Source organism: Electrophorus electricus, chromosome 17 (assembly GCF_013358815.1).
Source record: "Electrophorus electricus isolate fEleEle1 chromosome 17, fEleEle1.pri, whole genome shotgun sequence".
Classification (NCBI taxonomy): Eukaryota; Metazoa; Chordata; class Actinopteri; order Gymnotiformes; family Gymnotidae; genus Electrophorus; species Electrophorus electricus.
The window spans coordinates 2,671,551-2,693,699 of record NC_049551.1 but is presented as its reverse complement, the minus strand read 5'-3'; the positions used below and the strand labels follow the sequence as shown (position 1 = coordinate 2,693,699).

General features: G+C 38.5%; 2 protein-coding genes and 1 pseudogene across 2 annotated transcripts; all 3 read right to left on the bottom strand.

The window, feature by feature from the left end:
• Positions 1-388: 388 nt before the first annotated feature.
• Positions 389-1,379, bottom strand: LOC113584903 (putative gustatory receptor clone PTE01). Its single transcript, XM_027022118.2, is given in 2 exon segments — positions 389-1,279; positions 1,281-1,379. Coding segments are annotated over 2 exon segments (990 nt in total).
• A 5,780-nt stretch (positions 1,380-7,159) lies between these two features.
• On the bottom strand, positions 7,160-8,149 carry LOC118242845 (putative gustatory receptor clone PTE01). Its single transcript, XM_035535751.1, has one exon. The coding sequence runs from the start codon at positions 8,147-8,149 to the stop codon at positions 7,160-7,162; it is 990 nt and encodes a 329-aa protein (XP_035391644.1).
• A 13,056-nt stretch (positions 8,150-21,205) lies between these two features.
• On the bottom strand, positions 21,206-21,924 carry LOC113584902 (annotated as a pseudogene).
• Positions 21,925-22,149: the final 225 nt, after the last annotated feature.

Below are 22,149 nucleotides of genomic sequence, written 5' to 3'. Positions count from 1 at the left end.
GTAAACCTGTTTATAGGATATATGCCATAAGAGTAAAGAGTAAAAATATAAACAAAGGAATATATGGTGTGGGACACTCGTGGAGATGCATACAACTACTAAGCAGTTACAAGTCACTTTACATGCTTAGATCGAATATCTTTTATAGCTTGGCCTGTGCATACCTTGTTGTGCTTTCTATTTTCATGATATGTAAATTAAAGTGTTTCTTAAGACAGAATGCTTCAGATATACATACATTCTATAAGATAGCATACAAAATTGTGAATTGACAAGGCATACACAATAACATTTCATATTAATGAGGAAAAAATAAACATAGTATTTTCTATTGTTAACATAATTTATGCAAATGTTGAAACCACTGATATCCAAATAGTAATATTTGCTACTTTAAAATTGCTACAATATTCATTTTATGACCTTTCTCCTTTTTCTGAGAACACCACTTCTGCAACAATAGATGGATCTCTTTGGTCCTAAAGTAGTATATGAGTGGGTTCACTAGAGGAGGGAACAACCCATAAAACATAGCGACTGCGATTCTCTGATCTGAATTCATTTTTAAGTTGGATAAATAAGGTGTGAGATAAACAAACATACGTGGAATGTAATAAATGCAAATGATGGACAACTGTGTGGCACATGTGGAGAAAGCTTTTAGCCTGCCCTGGTTGTTTGTAGTTCTGATCACTGACACCCCGATGCTGAAATAGGAGAAAATAATGAAACTGAAAGGTAAAAGTAATACAATTGCACCCACTATAGTCGAAATGCACAATTGCAAAGTTATATCACCACAGGCTAAACTATACAGAGAGATGCCATCACAGTAGCAGTGAATAATTAGATTGGGTCCACAGAACAACATCTGGGCAGTTTGTATTGTGCCAATGCTAGGAGTAATCATGGCTGATGCCCAAGATAGCCCTGATATGAGGGTCATAGTTCGGTTGGTCATCAACACAGGGTATCTAAGTGGAAAGCAAATAGCCAGATATCGATCAAGAGCCATGATCATCATAATCAGGGAGTTCAGTGTCCCAAAATAGTGGATGAACTGTCTTTGCAAAAGACAGACAGAGAAGGAGATAGAGCCATTGTCGAACCAGTAGCGAGATATTATTTTGGGCAACGCCACAGTGCAAAATCCAATGTCAGACAGAGCCAGGCTCAACATAGTGATATACATAGGCTTCTGGAGGCTTGGTGCACTTGTAAACGACACCACCAGAACTGAATTCCCAAATACAGCCAATACATAAATGACAAAAAAAAGTAGTAGCCAGTAAGTTATAATACTCCGGCTGAAGTCCTGGGAAGCCAATGATGAAAAACTCCGTTACAACTGTAAGGGCACTCTGGTTTCCTTGTGACATACTAAAAACATGGGGGAAAAAAGATTAGATTTTAGTTTTAGATGCATTTTAGAATTAATTGTTTTAATTTAGTGTACAAATATTCCACAATGTCTACAATATCATGGACATTAGTTGTACTAGATAAAATCTTTTCACCAGTGTATTCATTCTACTTTAGGTTGATTATGTGTTTAAATCTCATAGACCTCTTGTGGATGAGATGAATGAATGAAAAGTTGACCAAATTGTTAACGTTTGAAAATGTTCGTCATCCAATATCCACCGTATGAATCACAGCTGAGGTTGTTGGGTTATCAGGTCTATAAAGAAACTGAGCAGCTGACTCCTGCCCTCACCACACTCCCTGAGCTCTCAGCACAGACTAAAGAGCCTCCACTCTCTCGTTCAGTCTTTTATAGTGAAGCCTGATATCTCAGGACTAAAGAAAGTGCTTCATCATACTGTTTGTAAAAGTCGCCTTGTTGAGACTATACAATATATCATGTTCCTTTAAAACAGGTGTCTTAATGCTCATAGCTGCCAGACTCATAGGTGAGGATGCAGCTGACCAACAGTATGACAGCCAAAACAATTTTATTTATGATTAAGATGAAGAACATTTGATGGAATGTGTTGATATATTCAGTGAACATATGTGATTATGTGAAGTTTCAAACTAATTTTTGGAGTGTTTTGTCTCCTAATGCCATTTTTTTAGTTGTTTCTCAGGAGTCATGCAATATGGGGAGCCAAAATATGTTTCGCCAAGTCATGTCCAACATGAAAAGGGAACCCCATCAAGGGTATTTATTTGCTCACTTTCTTTATTTAATATTTCTTAAATCTAATTGTCATGGGTGTATAACATGCAGGGGAAAAAAGCAAACCCAAATCTCTAACCATGCCACACGGAACAGACACTACACCACACAGTGCCCTGGGCACGACAACACTGTGCATCCCTGGGTCATGTAGCGTCTGGTTCTTCTTCAGTGGGGCCCTCTTTCACCAACTGAGTAAGAAGGCAAACAGACACTGGCCTGTTTCCTTGATGGGAACCTCAAAGTCAACGCCGCAGTGAGGACTACAGGCACCCCGTTGTCTCAAGGGGGCCCCGCTTGGGCCCCTTGACAATCTGGCACAGAGACAGTTCCCCTGTAGTCGACAGGGCCCCCCGCTCATCAGTGAAGTGTGGACAGCTCCTCCTACGCTGGGATCCTTTAATACATCAGGGTTGTGGAGACATCATTTATTGACTGGGTGCAGAGCTGGTGTCGGTGGGGGTACTGTGCAGCCGGCATTATAGTAAATGGAATATATTACATTACATACAAATTTATTTCAAACTAATGAATGAACAAATGTACCATACTAAAGAAGTTTAGTTCCTCAGTGCACTCCTTTTGTATGCTGAGGAAGTAATAAACTGCTCTGTATTTTGAGAAATCTAGCTACTGTTTTCAAAAACTCTACTTTCACACAAATATTGAGGCCCACTGAGTGCACTGTGTTTGCCTTTCATATCAGCAAACACTTAGCATCGCTACACCAACTTCATCAAAATAATGAGTAACGACTCTGTTCACACGTGCATGTTTCCGCACATATTTTGAAAAACGCATGAAAAATAAAAGTCACGTGAAAAGGACGGGAGAATAATTGGAAGAAGCCAAGAACTTTTGGAAGTGTTTTGCATATTTTCTTGAATCATTAGCAAGTGGCAGAGAGGCTATAAATATGAAAAACTCATGAAAAATAAAAGTCACGTGAAAAATATCAAGGATTTTTTTTTTATTTGAAATTATTTTTATTATAGGTTATCCATTCTGTTTAGTTTTAGTTTTGATAGGTATGCACTTTAAGCTATAAAAATGTTGATTTTTCTAAAATAGAAGCCAGTTAGTAGTTCCTTTTAAGAGACCTGCAAAAGTATTTCTTATCCAATTACTCGATTATTCAATGGTGTAATCAATAGAATACAAAACTACCACAATAATCACATTTGAAATTATAATTTGGAACTTCAAGTTCAAGTTTGGTTTATTCGTCACATACATAGTCATACACAGTATAACTCGTAGTGAAATGGTGGAGAGTGCTCTGTCCAAACTGAGGAAAAGAAAACAGGGGTGCGTAGAGAAATATAGATATTCTCTATATGTGAAATATATATATGCAAAGATAAATATATATATATTCTATGTATGTACAAAATATATTAACAATGTATGTACAATATATGTATATTATGATTATATACACAATGTACAATGTATATGGTTGTGTATATATGTACACAATCTACAGAATGTACAGATCCATTTTGTATAATAACATATCTACAGTTGATGTGTAACAAGGTAATTGAATATAAATATATATATACAGATATACAGTTATGTTACATGGTGGTGGTGGTCCCCACAGTTTATCAGTTTCCCTGATTCAGGGCCCGAATGGCCTGTGGGAAGAAGCTCCTCTTCAGGGAGCGAAAGCGCCTCCCTGACCTCAACAGAGAGAAGAGTCTATTGTTGGGATTGGTGGTGTCCTTCACAATCCTCCTGGCCTTGGTCTGGCACCGCTTGTAGTAGATGGTCTGCAGGTCAGGAAGTTCTGTGTGAGTGATGCGCTCTGCTGAACGCCCTACCCTTTGGAGTGCTTGTCTGTCCTGCTTGTTGCTATTCCCAAACCAGACTGTGATGTTCCCCGTGAGGATGCTCTCGATAGTGCAGGTGTAGAAGTTCCGCAGTACCTTGGAGGGCAGTCTGAAGTCTCTTAGGCGTCTGAGGTGGTAAAGACGCTGACGACCCTTCTTTGCCAGGGAGTTGGTATGGCGGGACCAGGACAGGTCCTGCGAGATGTGAACACCAAGAACCTGAAACTATCTACTCTCTCCACCGTGGTTCCACTGATCCTCACAGGTTGGTAGTGCCGCTCCTGCTTCTTGCTGCAATCCACGATCAGCTCCTTTGCCTTACTGACGTTTAGGAGGAGATTATTTTCCTGGCACCAGTTTTCCAGGTGTTTAATCTCCTCCAGGTAGGCCCTCTCGTCGTTGTCCGAGATCAGGCCCATGACAACGGTGTCGTCAGCAAACTTGACAATGATGGTGGAGCTGGCTGTGCAGTCGTAGGTGTACAGTGAGTAGAGCAGGGGGCTTAGGACACAACCCTGAGGAGCTCCAGTGCTGAGGGTGAGGGTGGATGAGGCGCAGTTGCCCACCCGTACTGATTGTGGTCTGTCTGTTAGGAAGTTGGAGATCCAGTCGCACAGGGATGTATGCAGTCCTAGATCCCCCAACTTAGTAGTGAGTAGGGAGGGGATGATAGTGTTAAATGCTGAACTGTAGTCGACAAATAGCATTTTAACATAATTTCCTCTCCCTTCGTCCAGGTGAGTCAGTGTAGTGTGGAGCAGATGTGCAATTGCATCGTCAGTGGAGCGGTGGAGCGGTTGTGGCGGTATGAGTTAGATAAATTATGAATAAGTTAATAAGTGTGCTCAAACATCTATTTTCATTGATTGTAGGTAAGTGGGTAGGGGTATGTAAATACAATTACCAAATCCCCTACGCTGGAACAGAGTGAATATAATAATATACTTAATAAACTTTAAATGTATAGAAATTTCTTAAAAATAAGTGCTTTCCAGAAAATAGAATTGATAGAGGAATACATACATTGATAGTGTATTACATCCTGAGATCTTTCATATCAGGAATGTATTTGCCAAAATTAAAATGAAAAAAATTATAAATTAAGTGAAGAATACAACCATTTAACGGAAAGACAATTTAAATGATTAGTTTAATAATAGTTAATTTAAAGACAGTTAAAAACTGTATTTCTGCCCATCAAGGAAGCAAAAGCGCATCTACACTAAGAACCAAAGTGCATAGTCCTCATGAGCACGGTAGAAGTGCAGTGACGGCAGAGCAGCTTTAGTTAAAGGCCTTATGAATTAGGAAATTCTTGACTTCCTGTTGATGTCATGGGATGGTCTGAGAAGAATGCACAAATGTGCCACATAACTGGGTTGATTTTTGAATGCTGCATTATAAGAAGTTCAGTCTCACTTCCCTTCTGTATGAGGCACCTTTGTCCTTCATCATCACATATGGGAGACTGCACTGAAAATTACTCATGACCACTCTCTCTATTTGTGCAGTGAACAGTTGACCTCTGGCTGAGGTCATCGTGTGAGACCTCTAATTTTGTGTTGTGGGTGGAGGTGCACTTGTGAAACTGGGAAGCCACCGTTGCTGGAGTCATTCTCACAAGAGTTAGCATTTCCATTTCACTGGCAAACAGGCTATAGTGGGCTTATTGCATCTTCTCTGTCACATACAGGGCTAGAATGCATGCTAGGCCTCGCCTACAGGGATATACGCCCACACATGAGAAAGGACATCTCAGTGGTGTCAGAAGGAGTAAATGTTATCCCAGGACAAGAGAGACCTTATCTAGATTGCATATAGTTAGTTCAGTTTAAGTGTATAACTTAAGTTGACAGAGAGGAATATTTTGTAATTACTGTGCTGAGAGCCATCGTACATTTACATTTACATTTTCATTTACAGCATTTAGCATAGTATCTGCACTCCCTTCAGTATTTATGACTTTAATGATATGGATCACTTTCAAAACTGTAAAAAAGGTTCCAAATCCTTTGCACATCTGTTGGCTTGTGAGTGGAGTTCCAGGACTTGCTGATAAATATACGTCATACATCCACTATGGAGTCCCTGCTGTAAACAGATACTTCTGACAAAAGTGCCAAATCACTAAAAGCTATGAGTAAACAAAAAGTCAAAACACATCAAATTAATTCCATTGCACATCAAATAATGTGCAAACTCATGCAAACATTTGTTGATTTTAAATGTGCTGTATAAATAAATTTGAATTGACACTCCATTTAGAGTTTATGTCTACCTCCATGACTGATGTTATACCTATTCTGAAATCCTCCTTCTGACATGTGGTTTATTCATATGTTTTTCAGTCAAAAAGTAATAAGTAGTTCAGTTCAGAATGAGGATTTTATGACTTGAATGCCTCATTTATGAGTTCATACATTTAAACATTGTCCAAGTGAAAATACATTAAGATAAGTTTTTCATTTAGTCTCTCCCGAGAGGCAAGAGACTAGCATTAAACAGAGAAGTTACAACAGAGTGTGACAACAGAAGCCACAAAGATTAGCTGGACCTCAGTTTTATTGCTGTTTTATTTCAAGTGTAGATTGAAAAATCATGTAAACCTGTTTCTAAGATATATGCCATAAGATTAAAGAGTAAAAATATAAACAAAGGAATATATGGTGTGGGACACTCGTGGAGATGCATACAACTACCAACTAAGCAGTTACAAGTCACTTTATATGCTTAGATCGAATATCTTTTATAGCTTGGCCTGTGCATACCTTGTTGTGCTTTCTATTTTCATGATCTGTAAAAATAGTTTACATTTTACAATTACAATTTTCTTCCTAATAAAAACTTAAATTTCAGATCCAAAAAGAAAAGTAAATGTATTTTTTCAGTTATTTGAGGTTAAAAAAGTGCTTCTTCAGCCAAAATTCTTCAGATATACATACATTCTATAAGATATCATACAAAATTGTGATTTGACAAGCACAATAATATTTTATATTGGTTTAATAAGCGAAATAAGCATAGTAAAAATAAGCATTTATAAAGCAAAAAAACAAGCAAGTATTTTCTATTGTAATTAATTAAAGTATTAAAGTAACATATTCAAATGTTAAAACCACTTTTAACCAAATAGTAATATTTGCTACTTTAAAATTGCTACAATATTCATTTTATGGCCTTTCTCCTTTTTCTGAGAACACCAATTCTGCAGTAATAGATGGATCTCTTTGGTCCTAAAGTAGTATATGAGTGGGTTCACTAGAGGAGGGAAAAACCCATAAAACATAGTGACTGCAATTTTCTCATCTGAATTCATTTTTAAGTTGGGTAAATAAGGTGTGAGATAAACAAAGATACGTGGAATGTAATATAAACAAATGATGGACAACTGTGTGGCACATGTGGAGAAAGCTTTTAGCCTGCCCTGGTTGTTTGTAGTTCTGATCACTGACACCCCGATGCTGAAATAGGAGAAAATAATGAAACTGAAAGGTAAAAGTTGTATAATTGAAGCCACTGTGGTCGAAATGTACATCTGCAAATTTATATCACCACAAGCTAAACTATACAGAGAGATGCCATCACAGTAGCAGTGAATAATTAGATTGGGTCCACAGAACAACATCTGGGCAGTTTGTATTGTGCCAATGCTAGGAATAATCATGGCTGATGCCCAAGATAGCCCTGATATGAGGGTCATAGTTCGGTTGGTCATCAACACAGGGTATCTAAGTGGAAAGCAAACAGCCAGATATCGATCAAGAGCCATGATCATCATAATCAGAGAGTTTAGTGTCCCAAAATAGTGGATGAACTGTCTTTGCAAGAGACAGACAGAGAAGGAGATAGAGCCATTGTCGAACCAGTAGCGAGATATTATTTTGGGCAAAGCCGCAGTGCAAAATCCAATGTCAGACAGAGCCAGGCTCAACATAGTGATATACATAGGCTTCTGGAGGCTTGGTGCACTTGTAAATGACACCACCAGAACTGAATTCTCCAATACAGCCAATACAAAAATGACAAAAAAAGTAGTAGCCAGTAAGTTATAATACTCCGGCTGAAGTCCTGGGAAGCCAACGATGAAAAACTCCGTTACAACTGTAAGGGCACTCTGGTTTCCTTGTGACATACTAAAAACATCAGACAAATTGATTTTAGTTTTAGATGCATTTTAGATTTCATTGTTTTAATTTAATTTACAAATATACTACAATGTCTACAATATCATGGACATTAGTTGTACTAGATAAACCATTTTATCGAGTGAATTCAACATTCATTGGTGATTGCACTGTACAAAGTACTACTTTATGCTGATTACGGGTTTAAATCTCATAGACCTCTATTGTGGATGAGATGAATGAATGAAAAGTTGACCAAACTGTTAACGTTTGAAAATGTTCGTCATCCAATATCCACCGTATGGATCACAGCTGAGGTTGTTGGGTTATCAGGTCTATAAAGAAACTGAGCAGCTGACTCCTGCCCTCACCACACTCCCTGAACTCTCAGCAGACTAAAGAGCCTGCACTCTCTCGTTCAGTCTTTTATAGTGAAGCCCGATATCTCAGGAAAAGAGAGCCCTCATCTAAGTAGACCGCATCTAGGTAGTTCAGTTTAAGTGTGGAACTTAAGTGGACAAAGAGCAGTAGTTTAAAGCAGCAAAATAAGGCAACACATTTTTGGAAGACTATTGAAACGATTACAGGATCACTTGGAAGTAACTTGACTATTTATCACTACGCTTTTTATAAATTTGTTTAGATTCTATATAGCAAGCCTCTTATTGTACATTTGACTTTAGTATATATCATAAACATGTATTAGAGAGCTGGCATGCATTTCTACAATGACCATTTGATGACCATAATAACACAAAGGTGGTTCAGTGAATGAGGCAAAGCATGCACCACCTGAGAGGTGCATGGCAATAAATCAAAACAGAGAACACATGTAACAGAATATGAAACATAAATAAAATGCCATGTGCAATGCCACCACCGTCCAACGGAGGCTACCAGTAGGGGGAGCACTATCACATATCCCTCACCAAACACCATAGCGGTGATAAAGCAAAGAGAGGGAGCGGCAGAATACAGCAGGCACAGTGCACACCCTGGGCTCAGAGATGCTTGCACCTGCAAAGCAAAGCATAATATTTTTACCTGAGCAGCCCTCCAGACCAATCAGCTTGCCCACATTTACATTTATGGTAAGCACCTTAACCACTGAGCAACCACTGCCCATATAGCAGTCAGGGGTGGACCAGTCAGCCCCTGGAGAGCAGGGCTCAGGGGCCCATTAGCACACCCCAAATAATTCCAGGGGGACCCCTCTTCCTGGATTTGGGGCAATTCCTGATACCAAGAACCCAATCCCAGTGGAAGTTACTGAAGGCTCTGGCTTTGAGAACCATCTGTGCCTTGTGCTTCACAAATTTATTTGTTTGTTGTTTTTAGAGCAAGATCACCTTTTATTTCTGTCCCCTGAAAATAGTGTGACAGCATCAATTCCCATCCAATGCCCAAGAACAATCTAAAATATATTTAGTATATCTTATATTACAAATGATGTACTAAAGGTTGTTCATATGCTAAAGATCATTCATAATGTGATTATAAAATATCTTGCACAAAACTAAGTTTGCAGTGTGTTTCTTACATCTCAACAAGTCATACGTCCCATGACTGCAATGGAATGTGCGATCCAGTGTTTGGACAATAGCTTGTAGAGGGGACAAATGAGAATAGCCAAAATCATTCAAAGACTCCTTGCTTGTACCATCTACATGAGATGCCATCATCCCATGTAATGCTGTGCATATATGCAAAGCTATAAACTTAGTGTTAATCAGACACTAATCAGACCCTAATCAGACCCCTGAAGCAGCTACAGAGACCTGTAGCACCAACCATGCAAACTAGAACAACAACCCTGTGATCTAGAGGAGCTTAGCATTTCAACACCATGGCCTACTTACATTTACATTTATATTAATGGAATTTAGCAAACGCTCTTATCCAGAGTGACTTACAAAAGTGCTTTGTCATCTACTTCACCCATGGATGCTAAAGACTCCTAAAGACAGCAAGAAGTAGTGCTGGTATAAAGAAACTTTTAGCTATAAGCAAAGCCTGCTCCAGTCTTCTCACAGAGGTTTCTCAGCCTGTCAGCGTTGAGTCACCAGTGCCACATCATACAGCAGACAATACTGTTTCATTGCATTCCAATCCTCTGTTTTTAGAGGACTCAGATGTGTGAGATTAAAACTCTCTGTCTTGTAAATGGAACTGGCTGTCATATCAGCATAAAAATTATTTAAATTTTGCTATCGCAAACCTTTACTGCAGAATTTTTGTGCATGTAGGTATTAACAATCAGAAATCCTGAAATAGGACTTTATTCAATTTATTCAAAGTTTTTAACCCTTGCTCTACCCAACTGCACATATTGGGTCCATGATGCACATATTGGTCCAACAAACAGTATACCAGAGAATTTAAGGAAGCGCCACGCCTATACACATGTGATCAGAATTGACGTTCTATGTAATAGCTGTTGGCATGGCCATAAAAAAAGTGAAATAATGTATGATTTGTATAATTTAATTAATGTGCAGTATACTAAAGGCAAGAAATATAGCTCAAAGCAGTCATATGTTCTGTTTACATCTGTTGTACTGAATGTCTGATAGCTGCCTAATAAGTAATTCACTGTGGGTCAACTAATGGAAAATTTGCTGTGGGTCAACTTCAAAATTTGGTATTTGTTACTTTATGGTGAATGTTTTGTATCTTGGTGCATTACTGCTCATCAAAGCAGCTTCTTGATAGCTTTAACTGGTTGTTTGGTAATAATAGGAATAATAAGAAGAATAAATACTGCTAATACTACTACTGGTGGTGGTGGTATTGCCCCTATTGCAGCAGACCATAACTGTCACCTGCCCTAGCTTGACTCCTCTCACACTCCTTCGTTCTGCTTACTGATCACCGGCCACACCCTTTTCCACCTGTTCCCCATTTACCTGCCCTATTTAAACTGCCTTCTTCTCCCCTAATCATAATATCTTCAACTGTCTCCTCAATATGAGTGGTGTCACGAGCGCCCCTCCCTGGCATCGCAGTTCCCATGGTGATGCCCTCTTTTTTTATTTTCTTCCGCGTTTTGGTTTGATTAGTTAGAGTATTTAAGCCCTGTGTTTTGTCACCCTGGATGTCAGTTATTTTTGTCCATTCAGCTATCTTGCTGTTCTGTGTTCTAGTCTATGTTCGCTTTATTAGGCGGGTTCCATACGTTGTGTGTCTTGTCCTGGTTTATGTTTTTTTGTGTTTGTGCCCCTTTGCACATATGTCCATCTTCTTGCTTCATTTCGTGCCTGCCAGCAAGTATTACAGAATAACCGAACCCAGGAAGGATGCAGCAGAGGGATTTAGCCGACATTGTTAAGGAGCCAATTGAATTCCTCGTGTTACCAGATCGGACTTCCAAGGAGAAACGCCTCAGGCAGCTAGCAACCACTCTAGACTTGTTTTAATGAGAGATATTTCTGGGTTTGGAGAGAGCCTGATCAGCTGCTGACTATATACAGAAAGGGTCCGTAGTGGACCATCTCTGCCCACCCTCCTGAAGAACTCCTTTCCCCAGAGACTGTGAGTATCAAGGTTAAGCCCAGCCAGGAAAGTCACAAAAAACAAAAATCTAAGGGCCAGCCTGTGTCTGCTCCTGTGATGTTGGTTTCCTCTGTCTCCCTGTTGGAGATCCTGTCCCTCAGCTCAAGACACTGGCCTCCGGTAGGGAGGCATCCAAGTATTTTTGGTCTCAAGGCCCATCAGGCCTACCCTATAAACCATGTGGGGAGGACTATGGGTCTGAGGGACCCAAAGTACAAAGGCTGCTCTTTCTGTGTGTTGCCCCGCTAACCAGACTCCAGATCTGCCTCCAGACCCTGGCATGGAATGTGCTGGCCAGCCTCTAGATCCCTGCATGGAACACGCTGGCCAGCCTCCAGACCCTGGCACGCTTAGGGATGCCCAGTCCACATCTGGCATGCTTGTGCCTCCAGACCTGCCGGTCTTGGTGTGTAATCCATTTGTCTCCCCATCTGGAAGCATCCCGTTCACAAAGCCAGTGCGACGAATCCAAACAACGTGCTGCTAGCCTCTTAAGCCTTTTCTGGTCCTTAGTACAATCGGATAATTCCAGGTAAGTAGTAACCTTCTCTATTAACTTGACTAAATCCCTCCGCTATGTCCTTATGTGGTCGGATAATATGTAATGCAGGCAGGCAGGCACGGAATGAGGTAAGTGCAGATGGGTACAAGTGCACACCGATTTTAATGAAAAAAGAGTACAATCTAAACCGAGGCATACAAACCAAAAATGAGATTACATGAAATGCAGAACAGGCAATGTGGGGAGAATCAATAATTAAATATAGACCAAAGCAAAACATGTAGCTTACAAATTAGCCAACAAAACTATGAGGGAAATATAGGGCTTAAAGACACCGGTTAATAAGACTAATCAAGAAACAGCTGAGGATAATGACAGATGGGGAAAACCAAATGAGGGGTGGAACCAACCAACTAAAACAAAACCAAGAAAACCAAAACAAAAGTTACGTGTAGGCACCATTGTGGGAACTGTGACAGCCCCTTTGATTTCATTAAAGGCTGGTTGCCATTTCATCCTGTCTCTTTGGTCATTCATGATAATAATTAAATATACAAACTAACATACTGACATAATGCCTTTTTTGTATTACCATGTGATATGCAGTAGAAAGGCACCAAATGCCTTCTGCAAATGCTTGCCAAATACAGTTTTACTAGTTTAACTAAAAGATGAGAAACCCCATGGTCCAGACTCACACAGGTTCTCAAAGTTTTCAAACACATTTTGCAATAGCTGTGACTAACAACCTGAAAGACTTATATTTGATGATAAGGTTATGTCTAGCTATCAAGGTAGTCAAATATGAGTGATCTGATATAGCTCAAGAGGTTATTGGAAACTTATATGTAATGAGTCTTAACTAGGTTCACATGTACAAATGGATGTACATAAGGAGTGGGTAACAAATGTGTAAACCTCACAATGTTCAACTTTGATAATGGGTAGCTAGGTGAAGGAATGCAAGGTATTGATGCACAAGTCTCATTGTTATTACCATCTTATTGCATTTTGCACACATATTTTAGTAATATCAGGTGGTCTATCTTCACCTAAAACCTTAATGCAGTAATGGAATACATTATTGAAGGTCCAAATATTTGCTCGTTGTCAGCCTTTCTTTTCACACACAAGCCCCTCTGTTTTTGCTAGAGGTTCTAGACTCGAGTACTCAATTGCTGTGCTCTGTGGCCATGCTGCCCAGTACCTGAAGAAGTGGCAGCATTTGCAAAAATAGCTGTTAGGGTATTCATTCATATCAGATCCAGAGAACATAGAACCCTTGAACTCCTTGCCTGATGTCCGGTCTGTTTCTGGATACAATACACCAAATTGTTGTTCTTGTCCTCAAATACCTCCATGGACTATTTATTATTCTATCTATTCTATTCTATTATTCTATCTATTCTATTCTATTATTCTATCTATTCTATTCTATCATTCTATCTATTCTATTCTATTATTCTATCTATTCTATTCTATCATTCTATCTATTCTATTCTATCATTCTATCTATTCTATTCCATCATTCTATCTATTCTATTCTATCCTCTTTTATGCACTCTGTGTTCTCTCTGCTGATTGAGCTTTTACTGTTGCAGGCCTAAAATTCTGCAACACTACACCCCTATACTTGGAGTGGACTTCCCTTTCCCTGCTTAAAACACAACTGACAACTCATCTCTTTCAGATTGCTTTCTCTATTATAACAACTCTTGGCTATAAACTGTTTTACATAGTGGACTCTCATTTATTTTAAAATATATAATACTTTTTTTCTGATATTTTTCTTAATTTTGTTTTTCTTTTGCATTTTATTTTAAAATATAATACCCTATTTTACAGACATTTATATGCATTGACATGCAATTTTAGGAGGCTAGTATTCTGGACACAAACAAGGATTAAAACTAATCTGAACTGTCAGGAGGGAATCTTATTTTGAACCATTGTTTAAAGATTATTACAGTTTCTCTTTACTAAGTGTGTACGGTCTCTCAGGGTGCATATCCTGACATGTGGCCCTTTGGGTCTGTTGGGCATCCTTGGAGAATCAATTAAGAGCATACTGCATGTGCTTAGAGACGCTGCAAACAAGCGTGCTTTCTCCAGTAGCCATTCTCATGAGTCATGTTTAGTGAACATGTACCAGTGTACATGTTTTGTACCTTGTTTTGTTTTGGGGGTTTTTGTTTTTTTTTGGGGGGGGGGGGTTGTTTGACCTGGAATGATGTAACACATCTGCCCAATGCTTCCATACATATGCCCCTAATTTAAAGCACTGATTTTTCAGAAAACATAATGAATTAGATAATAAATATGTATGGAATAGCAAAGTGATGCATAATAGTTGACATGAACTGGCACACTTCTTGAACAATGCATCAAAATTCAATATAAAAAGAAAAGCACAACTTGAGCAACTATGCAATATGGGCAGTAGCAGATGCAATCCATAACACCATTCATCAGCAGAGTCTTTGTTCTGACAAGTTTCAGGTCTTTAGTTGTATTTATTACCCACTGAGATTAATCACATCTCTCTCTCTCTCATTCAATCTTCTGTACTTAGAATTTTTAATTAGGTTAATAGATTTTGTATTTAATTATTCTTTGGGGAAATGGATATGGGGTGTTTGAAATATTTTCCTTGCCCCAAGGAATTAGGAGTCATGAGGCCAGAATACTGAAACATGTTTCTATTGTAGAGAACTCACAGTCCAGTTCATTCCCAGTCTAACTTGACATTTCAGACATACAGGTTAATGATTTGTGTTTGTTGTAAAACTGTCCAGTGTGTCAAGAAGTATGTGCTCCAATTGAAAACTGGTTTGAAAACAGAGTTAGATAAGTGCAGTTGTTATTAGTCATGTCAGGACTATGCAACTTACAGATGAAGGGAAACTTAAACTCAGCAAAAGCATATTTGATTAGTTATATGAGTGAGTGAACACTGCTAAATCAAACAAAAATTAAAAGGAAAAGTGAGGGGACCTATGCACACCTCCTTTGTTCATTGTAAGCACCACGTCTGAGCACTGGGTTTCATTGTAAATGAAAATATTCAGTCAGCTCGTTGATTGGTAATTACTTGTAATACATTTGCTAATGTATGTTCTTTATGAATCGAAGGCTATAGACACATTATACACATGATACACAAATCCCAACCTGCAGTGTAATTTAAATGGAAAATTAACTGGAATGGTGCAGAATGTTAACTTTGTTTTCAACAAATATGACTTTTTTGCAGCAATTTTATAGTTCTAATGGGACTGGAGGGTCCTATGCCCCACACTTACAATGTTTTTGTTGTTTCGTTTCAAACAGTGTTTTTAATAAATGTGCTGTGGAGAAAATGTAAAACATTAAGCAATCCTACATACGTAAGTATCTTTACAGCACAATTGCTTAAAGCAGCATATGCTTTCCCATCCAGCCAGAGAAGAATGCATTTTCCAGCTTAGTGGTAGGTCCTCCAAAGGCCTGGTAGATCTGGACATCTACAATATGCATAATGTCATGAGCTAGAACAGGTAGGTACGAAGAGAGCAGATGCCCTGTTTTGAACAGAGGAAATGAGAATATCATAGAAAAGTGAAAGAGAATTTGTTTGTTCCCATCTAGACTCCATCTAAAGTAGCCTATTTATATATTATTTGCAAAATACAATATTCAGACAGAGCTTTTAGAAAAAGTAAACTAATTCAAAGGCAACTACTGTTCTGAAAACATATTTTAATGTATTTCTGTATTTTGTTATGTCTTGTTCCTTGTACAGTGCAAGACCTTCTCGAGTATCGATACAGGGTTTTTTTAGCTGCATGTTTGTTAACTACATTCACAATGAGTTCTGTTTTTTTGCCCTTGCAATGTGCTTTGTTATGTTTCACTGATGTGCTCCCAAGATATCGGTCAAAAGGTGGATCGTTCAAACAGGAGTGTGTAATTAGGTACAATAGCACATTATTGTGCACCCACATCACTAATGAGCTGAGAGACAGGTGACACAAATCTCTCAAGTGTTGTTTCCATATGCGTGTCTCAGTGGAATCATCACAACAAAGAAAGTCTAATTAGCATAGTTAAATAAGAAGTTCCTCTTTGGCAAGAGTTGTAGGTCTAATATGTGTGTGGTTGTCATTCTCTTTAAGCACGGTCCCAAAAGAAGTTAGTTGGTGCAATTTGTATACTAGTTATACATATTACTACCTTTGTTTTAGAAAATGCTACTAATGACAATTTAGCAATCTTACTTTTAATATGACATGTTTACATGTTGTTGCTAATATCATAGATTTATTTTTTACAGCCCAAGCTTTTTAAGGGTGTAGACGCTAAATAAAGTACTGTACTGTAGTGTCAGCAGAGGAGATGCATTGAAAATGTCTTCACCAGAAGACATTTCTGCTTGAAGAACACTATTTATTGCAATAGCAATGTCTTCTCAACAGCAGCAAATCACAGAAAGGGAACTACTCTAGTGGGGAAGGTTTAACTAACAAAAAAGCACATTACAAGTCAAGTCTGTGAAGACACACAGCATTCTGGGAGACCTCCCCTCGCTCCACTCCATCTGGCCCACTGCCATGGGCCTGTGCCAGATGGTCCAGTACAAACCTTTTCCTTGCAATGAAGTGTGCGCAGTTTCCACACATTCTTCAGCTCATATTGTAGGAGTGGTCATCAGAAAAAACATGGTGTTGTGCATTATGTTACTACACATAGTGTAGAAACTTTTCTTCTTCCACAAATATATTCTTAACACGTTAATACAAAATACAGTGGCTTTTTTAATTATCTGCAGCATTTTGTAAAGATTTACAGAACTAACATAAAAAATGTATGGTAGTTCACAAAACATCCTTAAAAAAAATCAGCTTTATTGTGTATTCAAAAAATTGCAAATGGTTGTTGAGCTTCATAAATCAGGCAATGACAGTAAAACATGCATTTTGAATATTAGAATTTAAGATGACTAGATATATGAAGAATTTATTTGCATTTTGGCTGAAAAGTACAGAGAGAATAAATATTTTTTTAAAAGAACAGCATTTCTTCCAAGTGTCCATTTCTTTGAAGAAGATACCTCCATTTCACCAAGCAATTACAAATTTTGACAGGGAAATTCTCTACCTCACAAATCCAAGCATCTGGAGTTATAGGAACTTGGACTAAGTGTTGATCAGATTGTCACCATAACAGGGGTTTTTTTTTACATAAAAAATTATTTATTTCAATATAAAATGTAATGGAGAGACAGAGTACCCTGACCTGTTCTGTGAAGTGTGGTGATATGTGAATTTGTCTGCTATGCTTCCAAAAGGCCTATGAATATCAATAAAATACCAGTACATTTTAGATCAAGCCTGAGGGCAAGGGAAATTAAGTGCACAACGGTTTGGAGGGGATGTAGAGATATTCTGCATAGAGGAATGTAGTTGCCTTCCTGTTTGTTTGGGTGTTTTTTGTTGTGTTTTGTTGTTGTTGTTGTTGTTTGTTTGTTTGTTTAGATTATTGCTACTGGAGCTTGAATAGTTCTTGAAAGTTCTTGTTGTCTGCCAAAGAAACCTAAAAGGTGTTCTCAGCTTTCAGAACACCGTTGCTGAAAAATTGTTACAGTGTGGGAGTGTTGGTAACAGAACACCGACTGTGGGCTCAGCAGAGTAGCAGGCTGAACATACACGCATTGTCAGGCCAGTGGAATGGACGGATGGAACGTCCATCATGAGTACAACTGACATAAATGAGCAATGGGTCCACATTGGAACCAAAGCCAAATGGCCTGCTACATACAGGTCTGTATTCTAGTCTTCCACCCTTGCTAGTGATCATCTAATACTGATGCTAATGATAAAGTTAACACTACTGCTCAGAGACCGTAGCATTTGTCTCTGGAACTTTGCTGGAGGGCTGTTGTCAATGTCGCCAGGTCATCACGCTGCTACAACAGCAGATCCACGAGTATCCTGTAGTGCTTTCCCCTCCAGTACCAGACACATCATCATTGCGATGACAGTCACTGTCCAGCTGTGATGCCAAGCAACCACCTGCATCTGTGCAGAGTAGAGGCGTGCTAGGCGGATATTCGCCATCTCTCTTTCGCCAGGCACCAGCCGGGCGCCGTTGCTTAGCAGTGCTCAGTTCTGCATCTTCCCCAGCCAGTCGTTTTACTCTCAGCTGGCTGGACCCTTCAGACAGCGCTTGGTAACCCCTTCATCCCGACTGCTCCTTCTTCACCATCCACTCTCAATTTCTTTGATGCGCCACTCAATTTTGTCTAACTTGGCGGCCACATCCCACGTCTGACACCAGTGTAGCATCGGCACACAAGGGTCAAAGAATGCCATTTCTGCTCGAAGGAAAAAGTTTTTTTATTTACCACTGTTCCCTTAACTAGAGTACAAACAGAAACAAAACTCACAGGGTGAAATGCATATACCACACAAAGAAGGTTAGATAACTTTAGCACACTAGCTAACAAAAGCAGATGCAACAGATTAACTAATAACTCATGCACATGCCAAAAACTAAGTGAAACTTTAAACCAGTTTATATCCTGGGAGTCTGTGTTGTCCTGGTCTTTCCAATTCTCCTGGCCAGTGGCAGCTGCCACAATATGTTAGTCAACAGCAATGTCTACAATAAAGATTTGTTTTTCTACAGTAATCTAAAATCTTATAATACTAAATGGATACAATTTGCTAAAGGATTATGGCATCTGTATATATTATTTTGAGGGTGGTTAAGCCTTTGTCCATCTCAAAATAATAAATACAGATGTTGTCTTTTAAAACATGATGTCCAAGAGGAGGAGTGGGGACCTGTCTGCTGATGGGCTCAGGTCAAACATACTTTATATAAGGTTATATATAATGCTAATAAATATACATATAACATTTATCATGAATGTACATCAGTGGGGGGTTGTTGTTGTTGTTGTTGTTGTTGTTGTTGTTGTTTGCTTTGTCTTGTTTTTTAAAGTTCAATATGTACAAAAGAGGTTGGACCAAAAATTGTAACACATTTTTAATAATTCAATCCATAGTAAAAATGTAATAAATAATACAAAATTATTATTGTAATATAACTCAATATGTATAAACACATACTCATAGTTTATTTACCTTTTATGATGTTGGGCATAGGTAATGTGAAATAGGAATGATATGCACATTTTAATATCACTAAATATTGCAAAGAACTTTTTGAATGACATGTTCATTCTGGATAACTCACATAACTGTGAATAGCTCACATTCTCTAAAGAACTGGGTCTGTTGGTTAAAGTGATTTGTATATATTGCATCTATGGTGTACAATATTTATACAAGCTTTTTTTGCCAACCAGTGCTAATGTTCCACATAGACTAGAAAGAGTTAATATTTGATGGTAGTTTACAACAAGTGATTGCAATGGACTTGTACCTGGCTTGTTTTTGATTCACATATGAAATTTGTGAATGGCAGAATATGGCAATGGCGAATTTATTTCAGTATGAGATGTGGGACTGTTTATGCTTTGACAACACTTTTTAAAATATCAAGCTTTTTTTTCCAAATAAAAATGTGGGGTGTTATTTGATACAATGTATACATAAGGCAAAAAGGTGAACTGCCTGGTAAATATACACAATGTTATGTTTGGAGAAACAATGCACTGCATACCACAGTGAGAAAGCTCAGGTTAATCAATAAATGCCCTGCCATGATTTTCAGCCATGTGATTTCAGTACATCGAACTGCAGGCTTGAGCTAGAGATCAAACCCTGGTCATAGTGCAGAAGACTTTTACTTTGTAAGTTTGAAGTAATCAACTTTGCCTGGACTCTACAGCTTAATATTATAGAGGGACAAATGAATTACTATTTGTATCAGGAAAAACTACTGTACAGGGTCGCATCAGTGCATTTGATTTAAAACTCTAAAGAGTTTGGGTTATATAAAATTAAATTAAATTAAAATAAAGAAATAAAATAAATAAAAACATTTATTATTATGACAGATTAAATTTTAAGTGCTATTTATGCATAAATCTGAATAATCCCAAAAGCTTTCATAATTGTTCACAGAAAGATTTTCAGTCTTTCTGTAAGGGTTGGCACCAGGCCAAGGCCCCCTCCGGCCACCAGAGGGAGGCCTTGAGTCAAATAGGCTACTAATCAGGCTTAACACCCAACAGCTGGGCTAAACTTTATATAAGCCCAGTGACCCAGTCATTCAGAGCTGGGTTTCTGCTAAAGTTTTGAGCCAAGCTCCTAGCCGGTAACTCTGGGTATTGAGGTCTGTGAGCCCTTGTGCTATGCCTCTTTTCTGTTCTGCAAGGGTGTCAGTGTTTTGACACGTCCCCTCCCTTCTCCAGTTTTCCCCTCTCGAGTCTGTCTCTCTCCCGAGGCTTCCCTTAGCCATTCTAGTTCCTCCCCATTTTCTGGTTTTATTTGGGAAGTTTTAGTTTGGTTTTCCCCAGTGTATCGGGGTTGCCATTTCTTCCCGTGGCGACCTTTGTTCTCCCTTTTTCCACGCTCAGCGTGGTGTTTAGTTTTTTCCTTTTATTTCACTTGATCCAAGCTCTAACTGTTCTGCGCATGGGCACACCATTGTTAGAGCATGGTTGCTCACCCAGTAGGCTATTGGCATGCTGACCTGGGTTCAAGCCCACTTCACAGTTTCATCATAAAATAGTGTTGATGAATTTTGTTCAATTTGATATACAATTATTCTGTGTGATTAGATTATTTTCCATTTATGAACATGATAAAACAAAGGGTTCTGTAACATAAATTCAGGTATAGATGTATTTTAACCTGACCTGTTGATTAATGTATTTTTATCACAAACCTGCCTGTGCAGACTGATCCTAGGTAACACCTCACCCTTTGCCTGTGTGTAGAGTTTTTTAATTGCCTGCATGGCCTCCTATGTTTTTAAAGTGATGGGGTTTAACATGGGTGGAATAGTCTGTGTCACTCACTACAATGATATGTGATGTGCAGGTTTTTATGGCTTTGGTTCACTCAGAACCATGTGTGATCTTCAGCAGGGCATTACCAATGCAAACATAAGAGACAATTATTAATAACACTGGAAAGCAAGCCACTAAAACAAAAAAAATATATGCCAAGATATGATTTATAGATGTATCATTAAAGGCCAGTGCAAAGGTAGGGCCATGGTCACAGAAGTAACTATCAAAAGTAGTAGATTTACAGAAAGACAGGCGGGTAATCAGAGCTACAAGAAATGCAATCATAGTTCCAGAGAAAATCCACATAACACCAATGATCAGAGTCATTGCTGTTTTGGAGACGATGACATAATACCTTAAAGGAAAACAAACAGCAACCACCCTGTCAAAGGCCAAAACAAGCAGAGTAAGAGACTATAAAGTCATAAAGATTAGAACAAAAAATGTTAGCCAGACATGCTTCATAAGATATGTATTGATTCTCACAAAGGAAACTATCCACCATCTTTGGAATGAGAGCAGAGCTTCCACACAGATCAGAGAAGGCCAAGTTAAAGATTGCTATATATTCCTGTATGGAGAGTGCGTGCTAAGTAGATGGTGTCCATTATAAAAGAATTTCCTAAAACAACCACAGCATAGACAAAGCACAGTAATACATAGTAGTATTTTGCATTTGGCATGCTGTAAAATCCATTGATATAAAAAGTAGAAGGTCCAATAAATGTTGCATTTGCAGTCAAAGCTGACACCAGGGAAGTCATGTCAGGAGTTTTATATAACCTCTGGGACAGTTCACATAGTCATTTATGGTGCATTGCTTTAAAGTATCATAACAATTAGGTTACTTGTGATATCAATAATGCATATTGGACAAAAATAGAGGAGTGATAAACTGAGGCATACCACATTTTGCAGCTGAGAGAACATTTCAACATTGCCTAAAGTCATCATACATTTATACTCTTTATGTGGTGATGTCAGTGACT

What these genes read in the sequence shown, in the direction of transcription:
- LOC118242845 (XM_035535751.1), bottom strand. Translation starts at nt 8,149, where the DNA reads ATGTCACAAGGAAACCAGAGTGCCCTTACAGTTGTAACGGAGTTTTTC.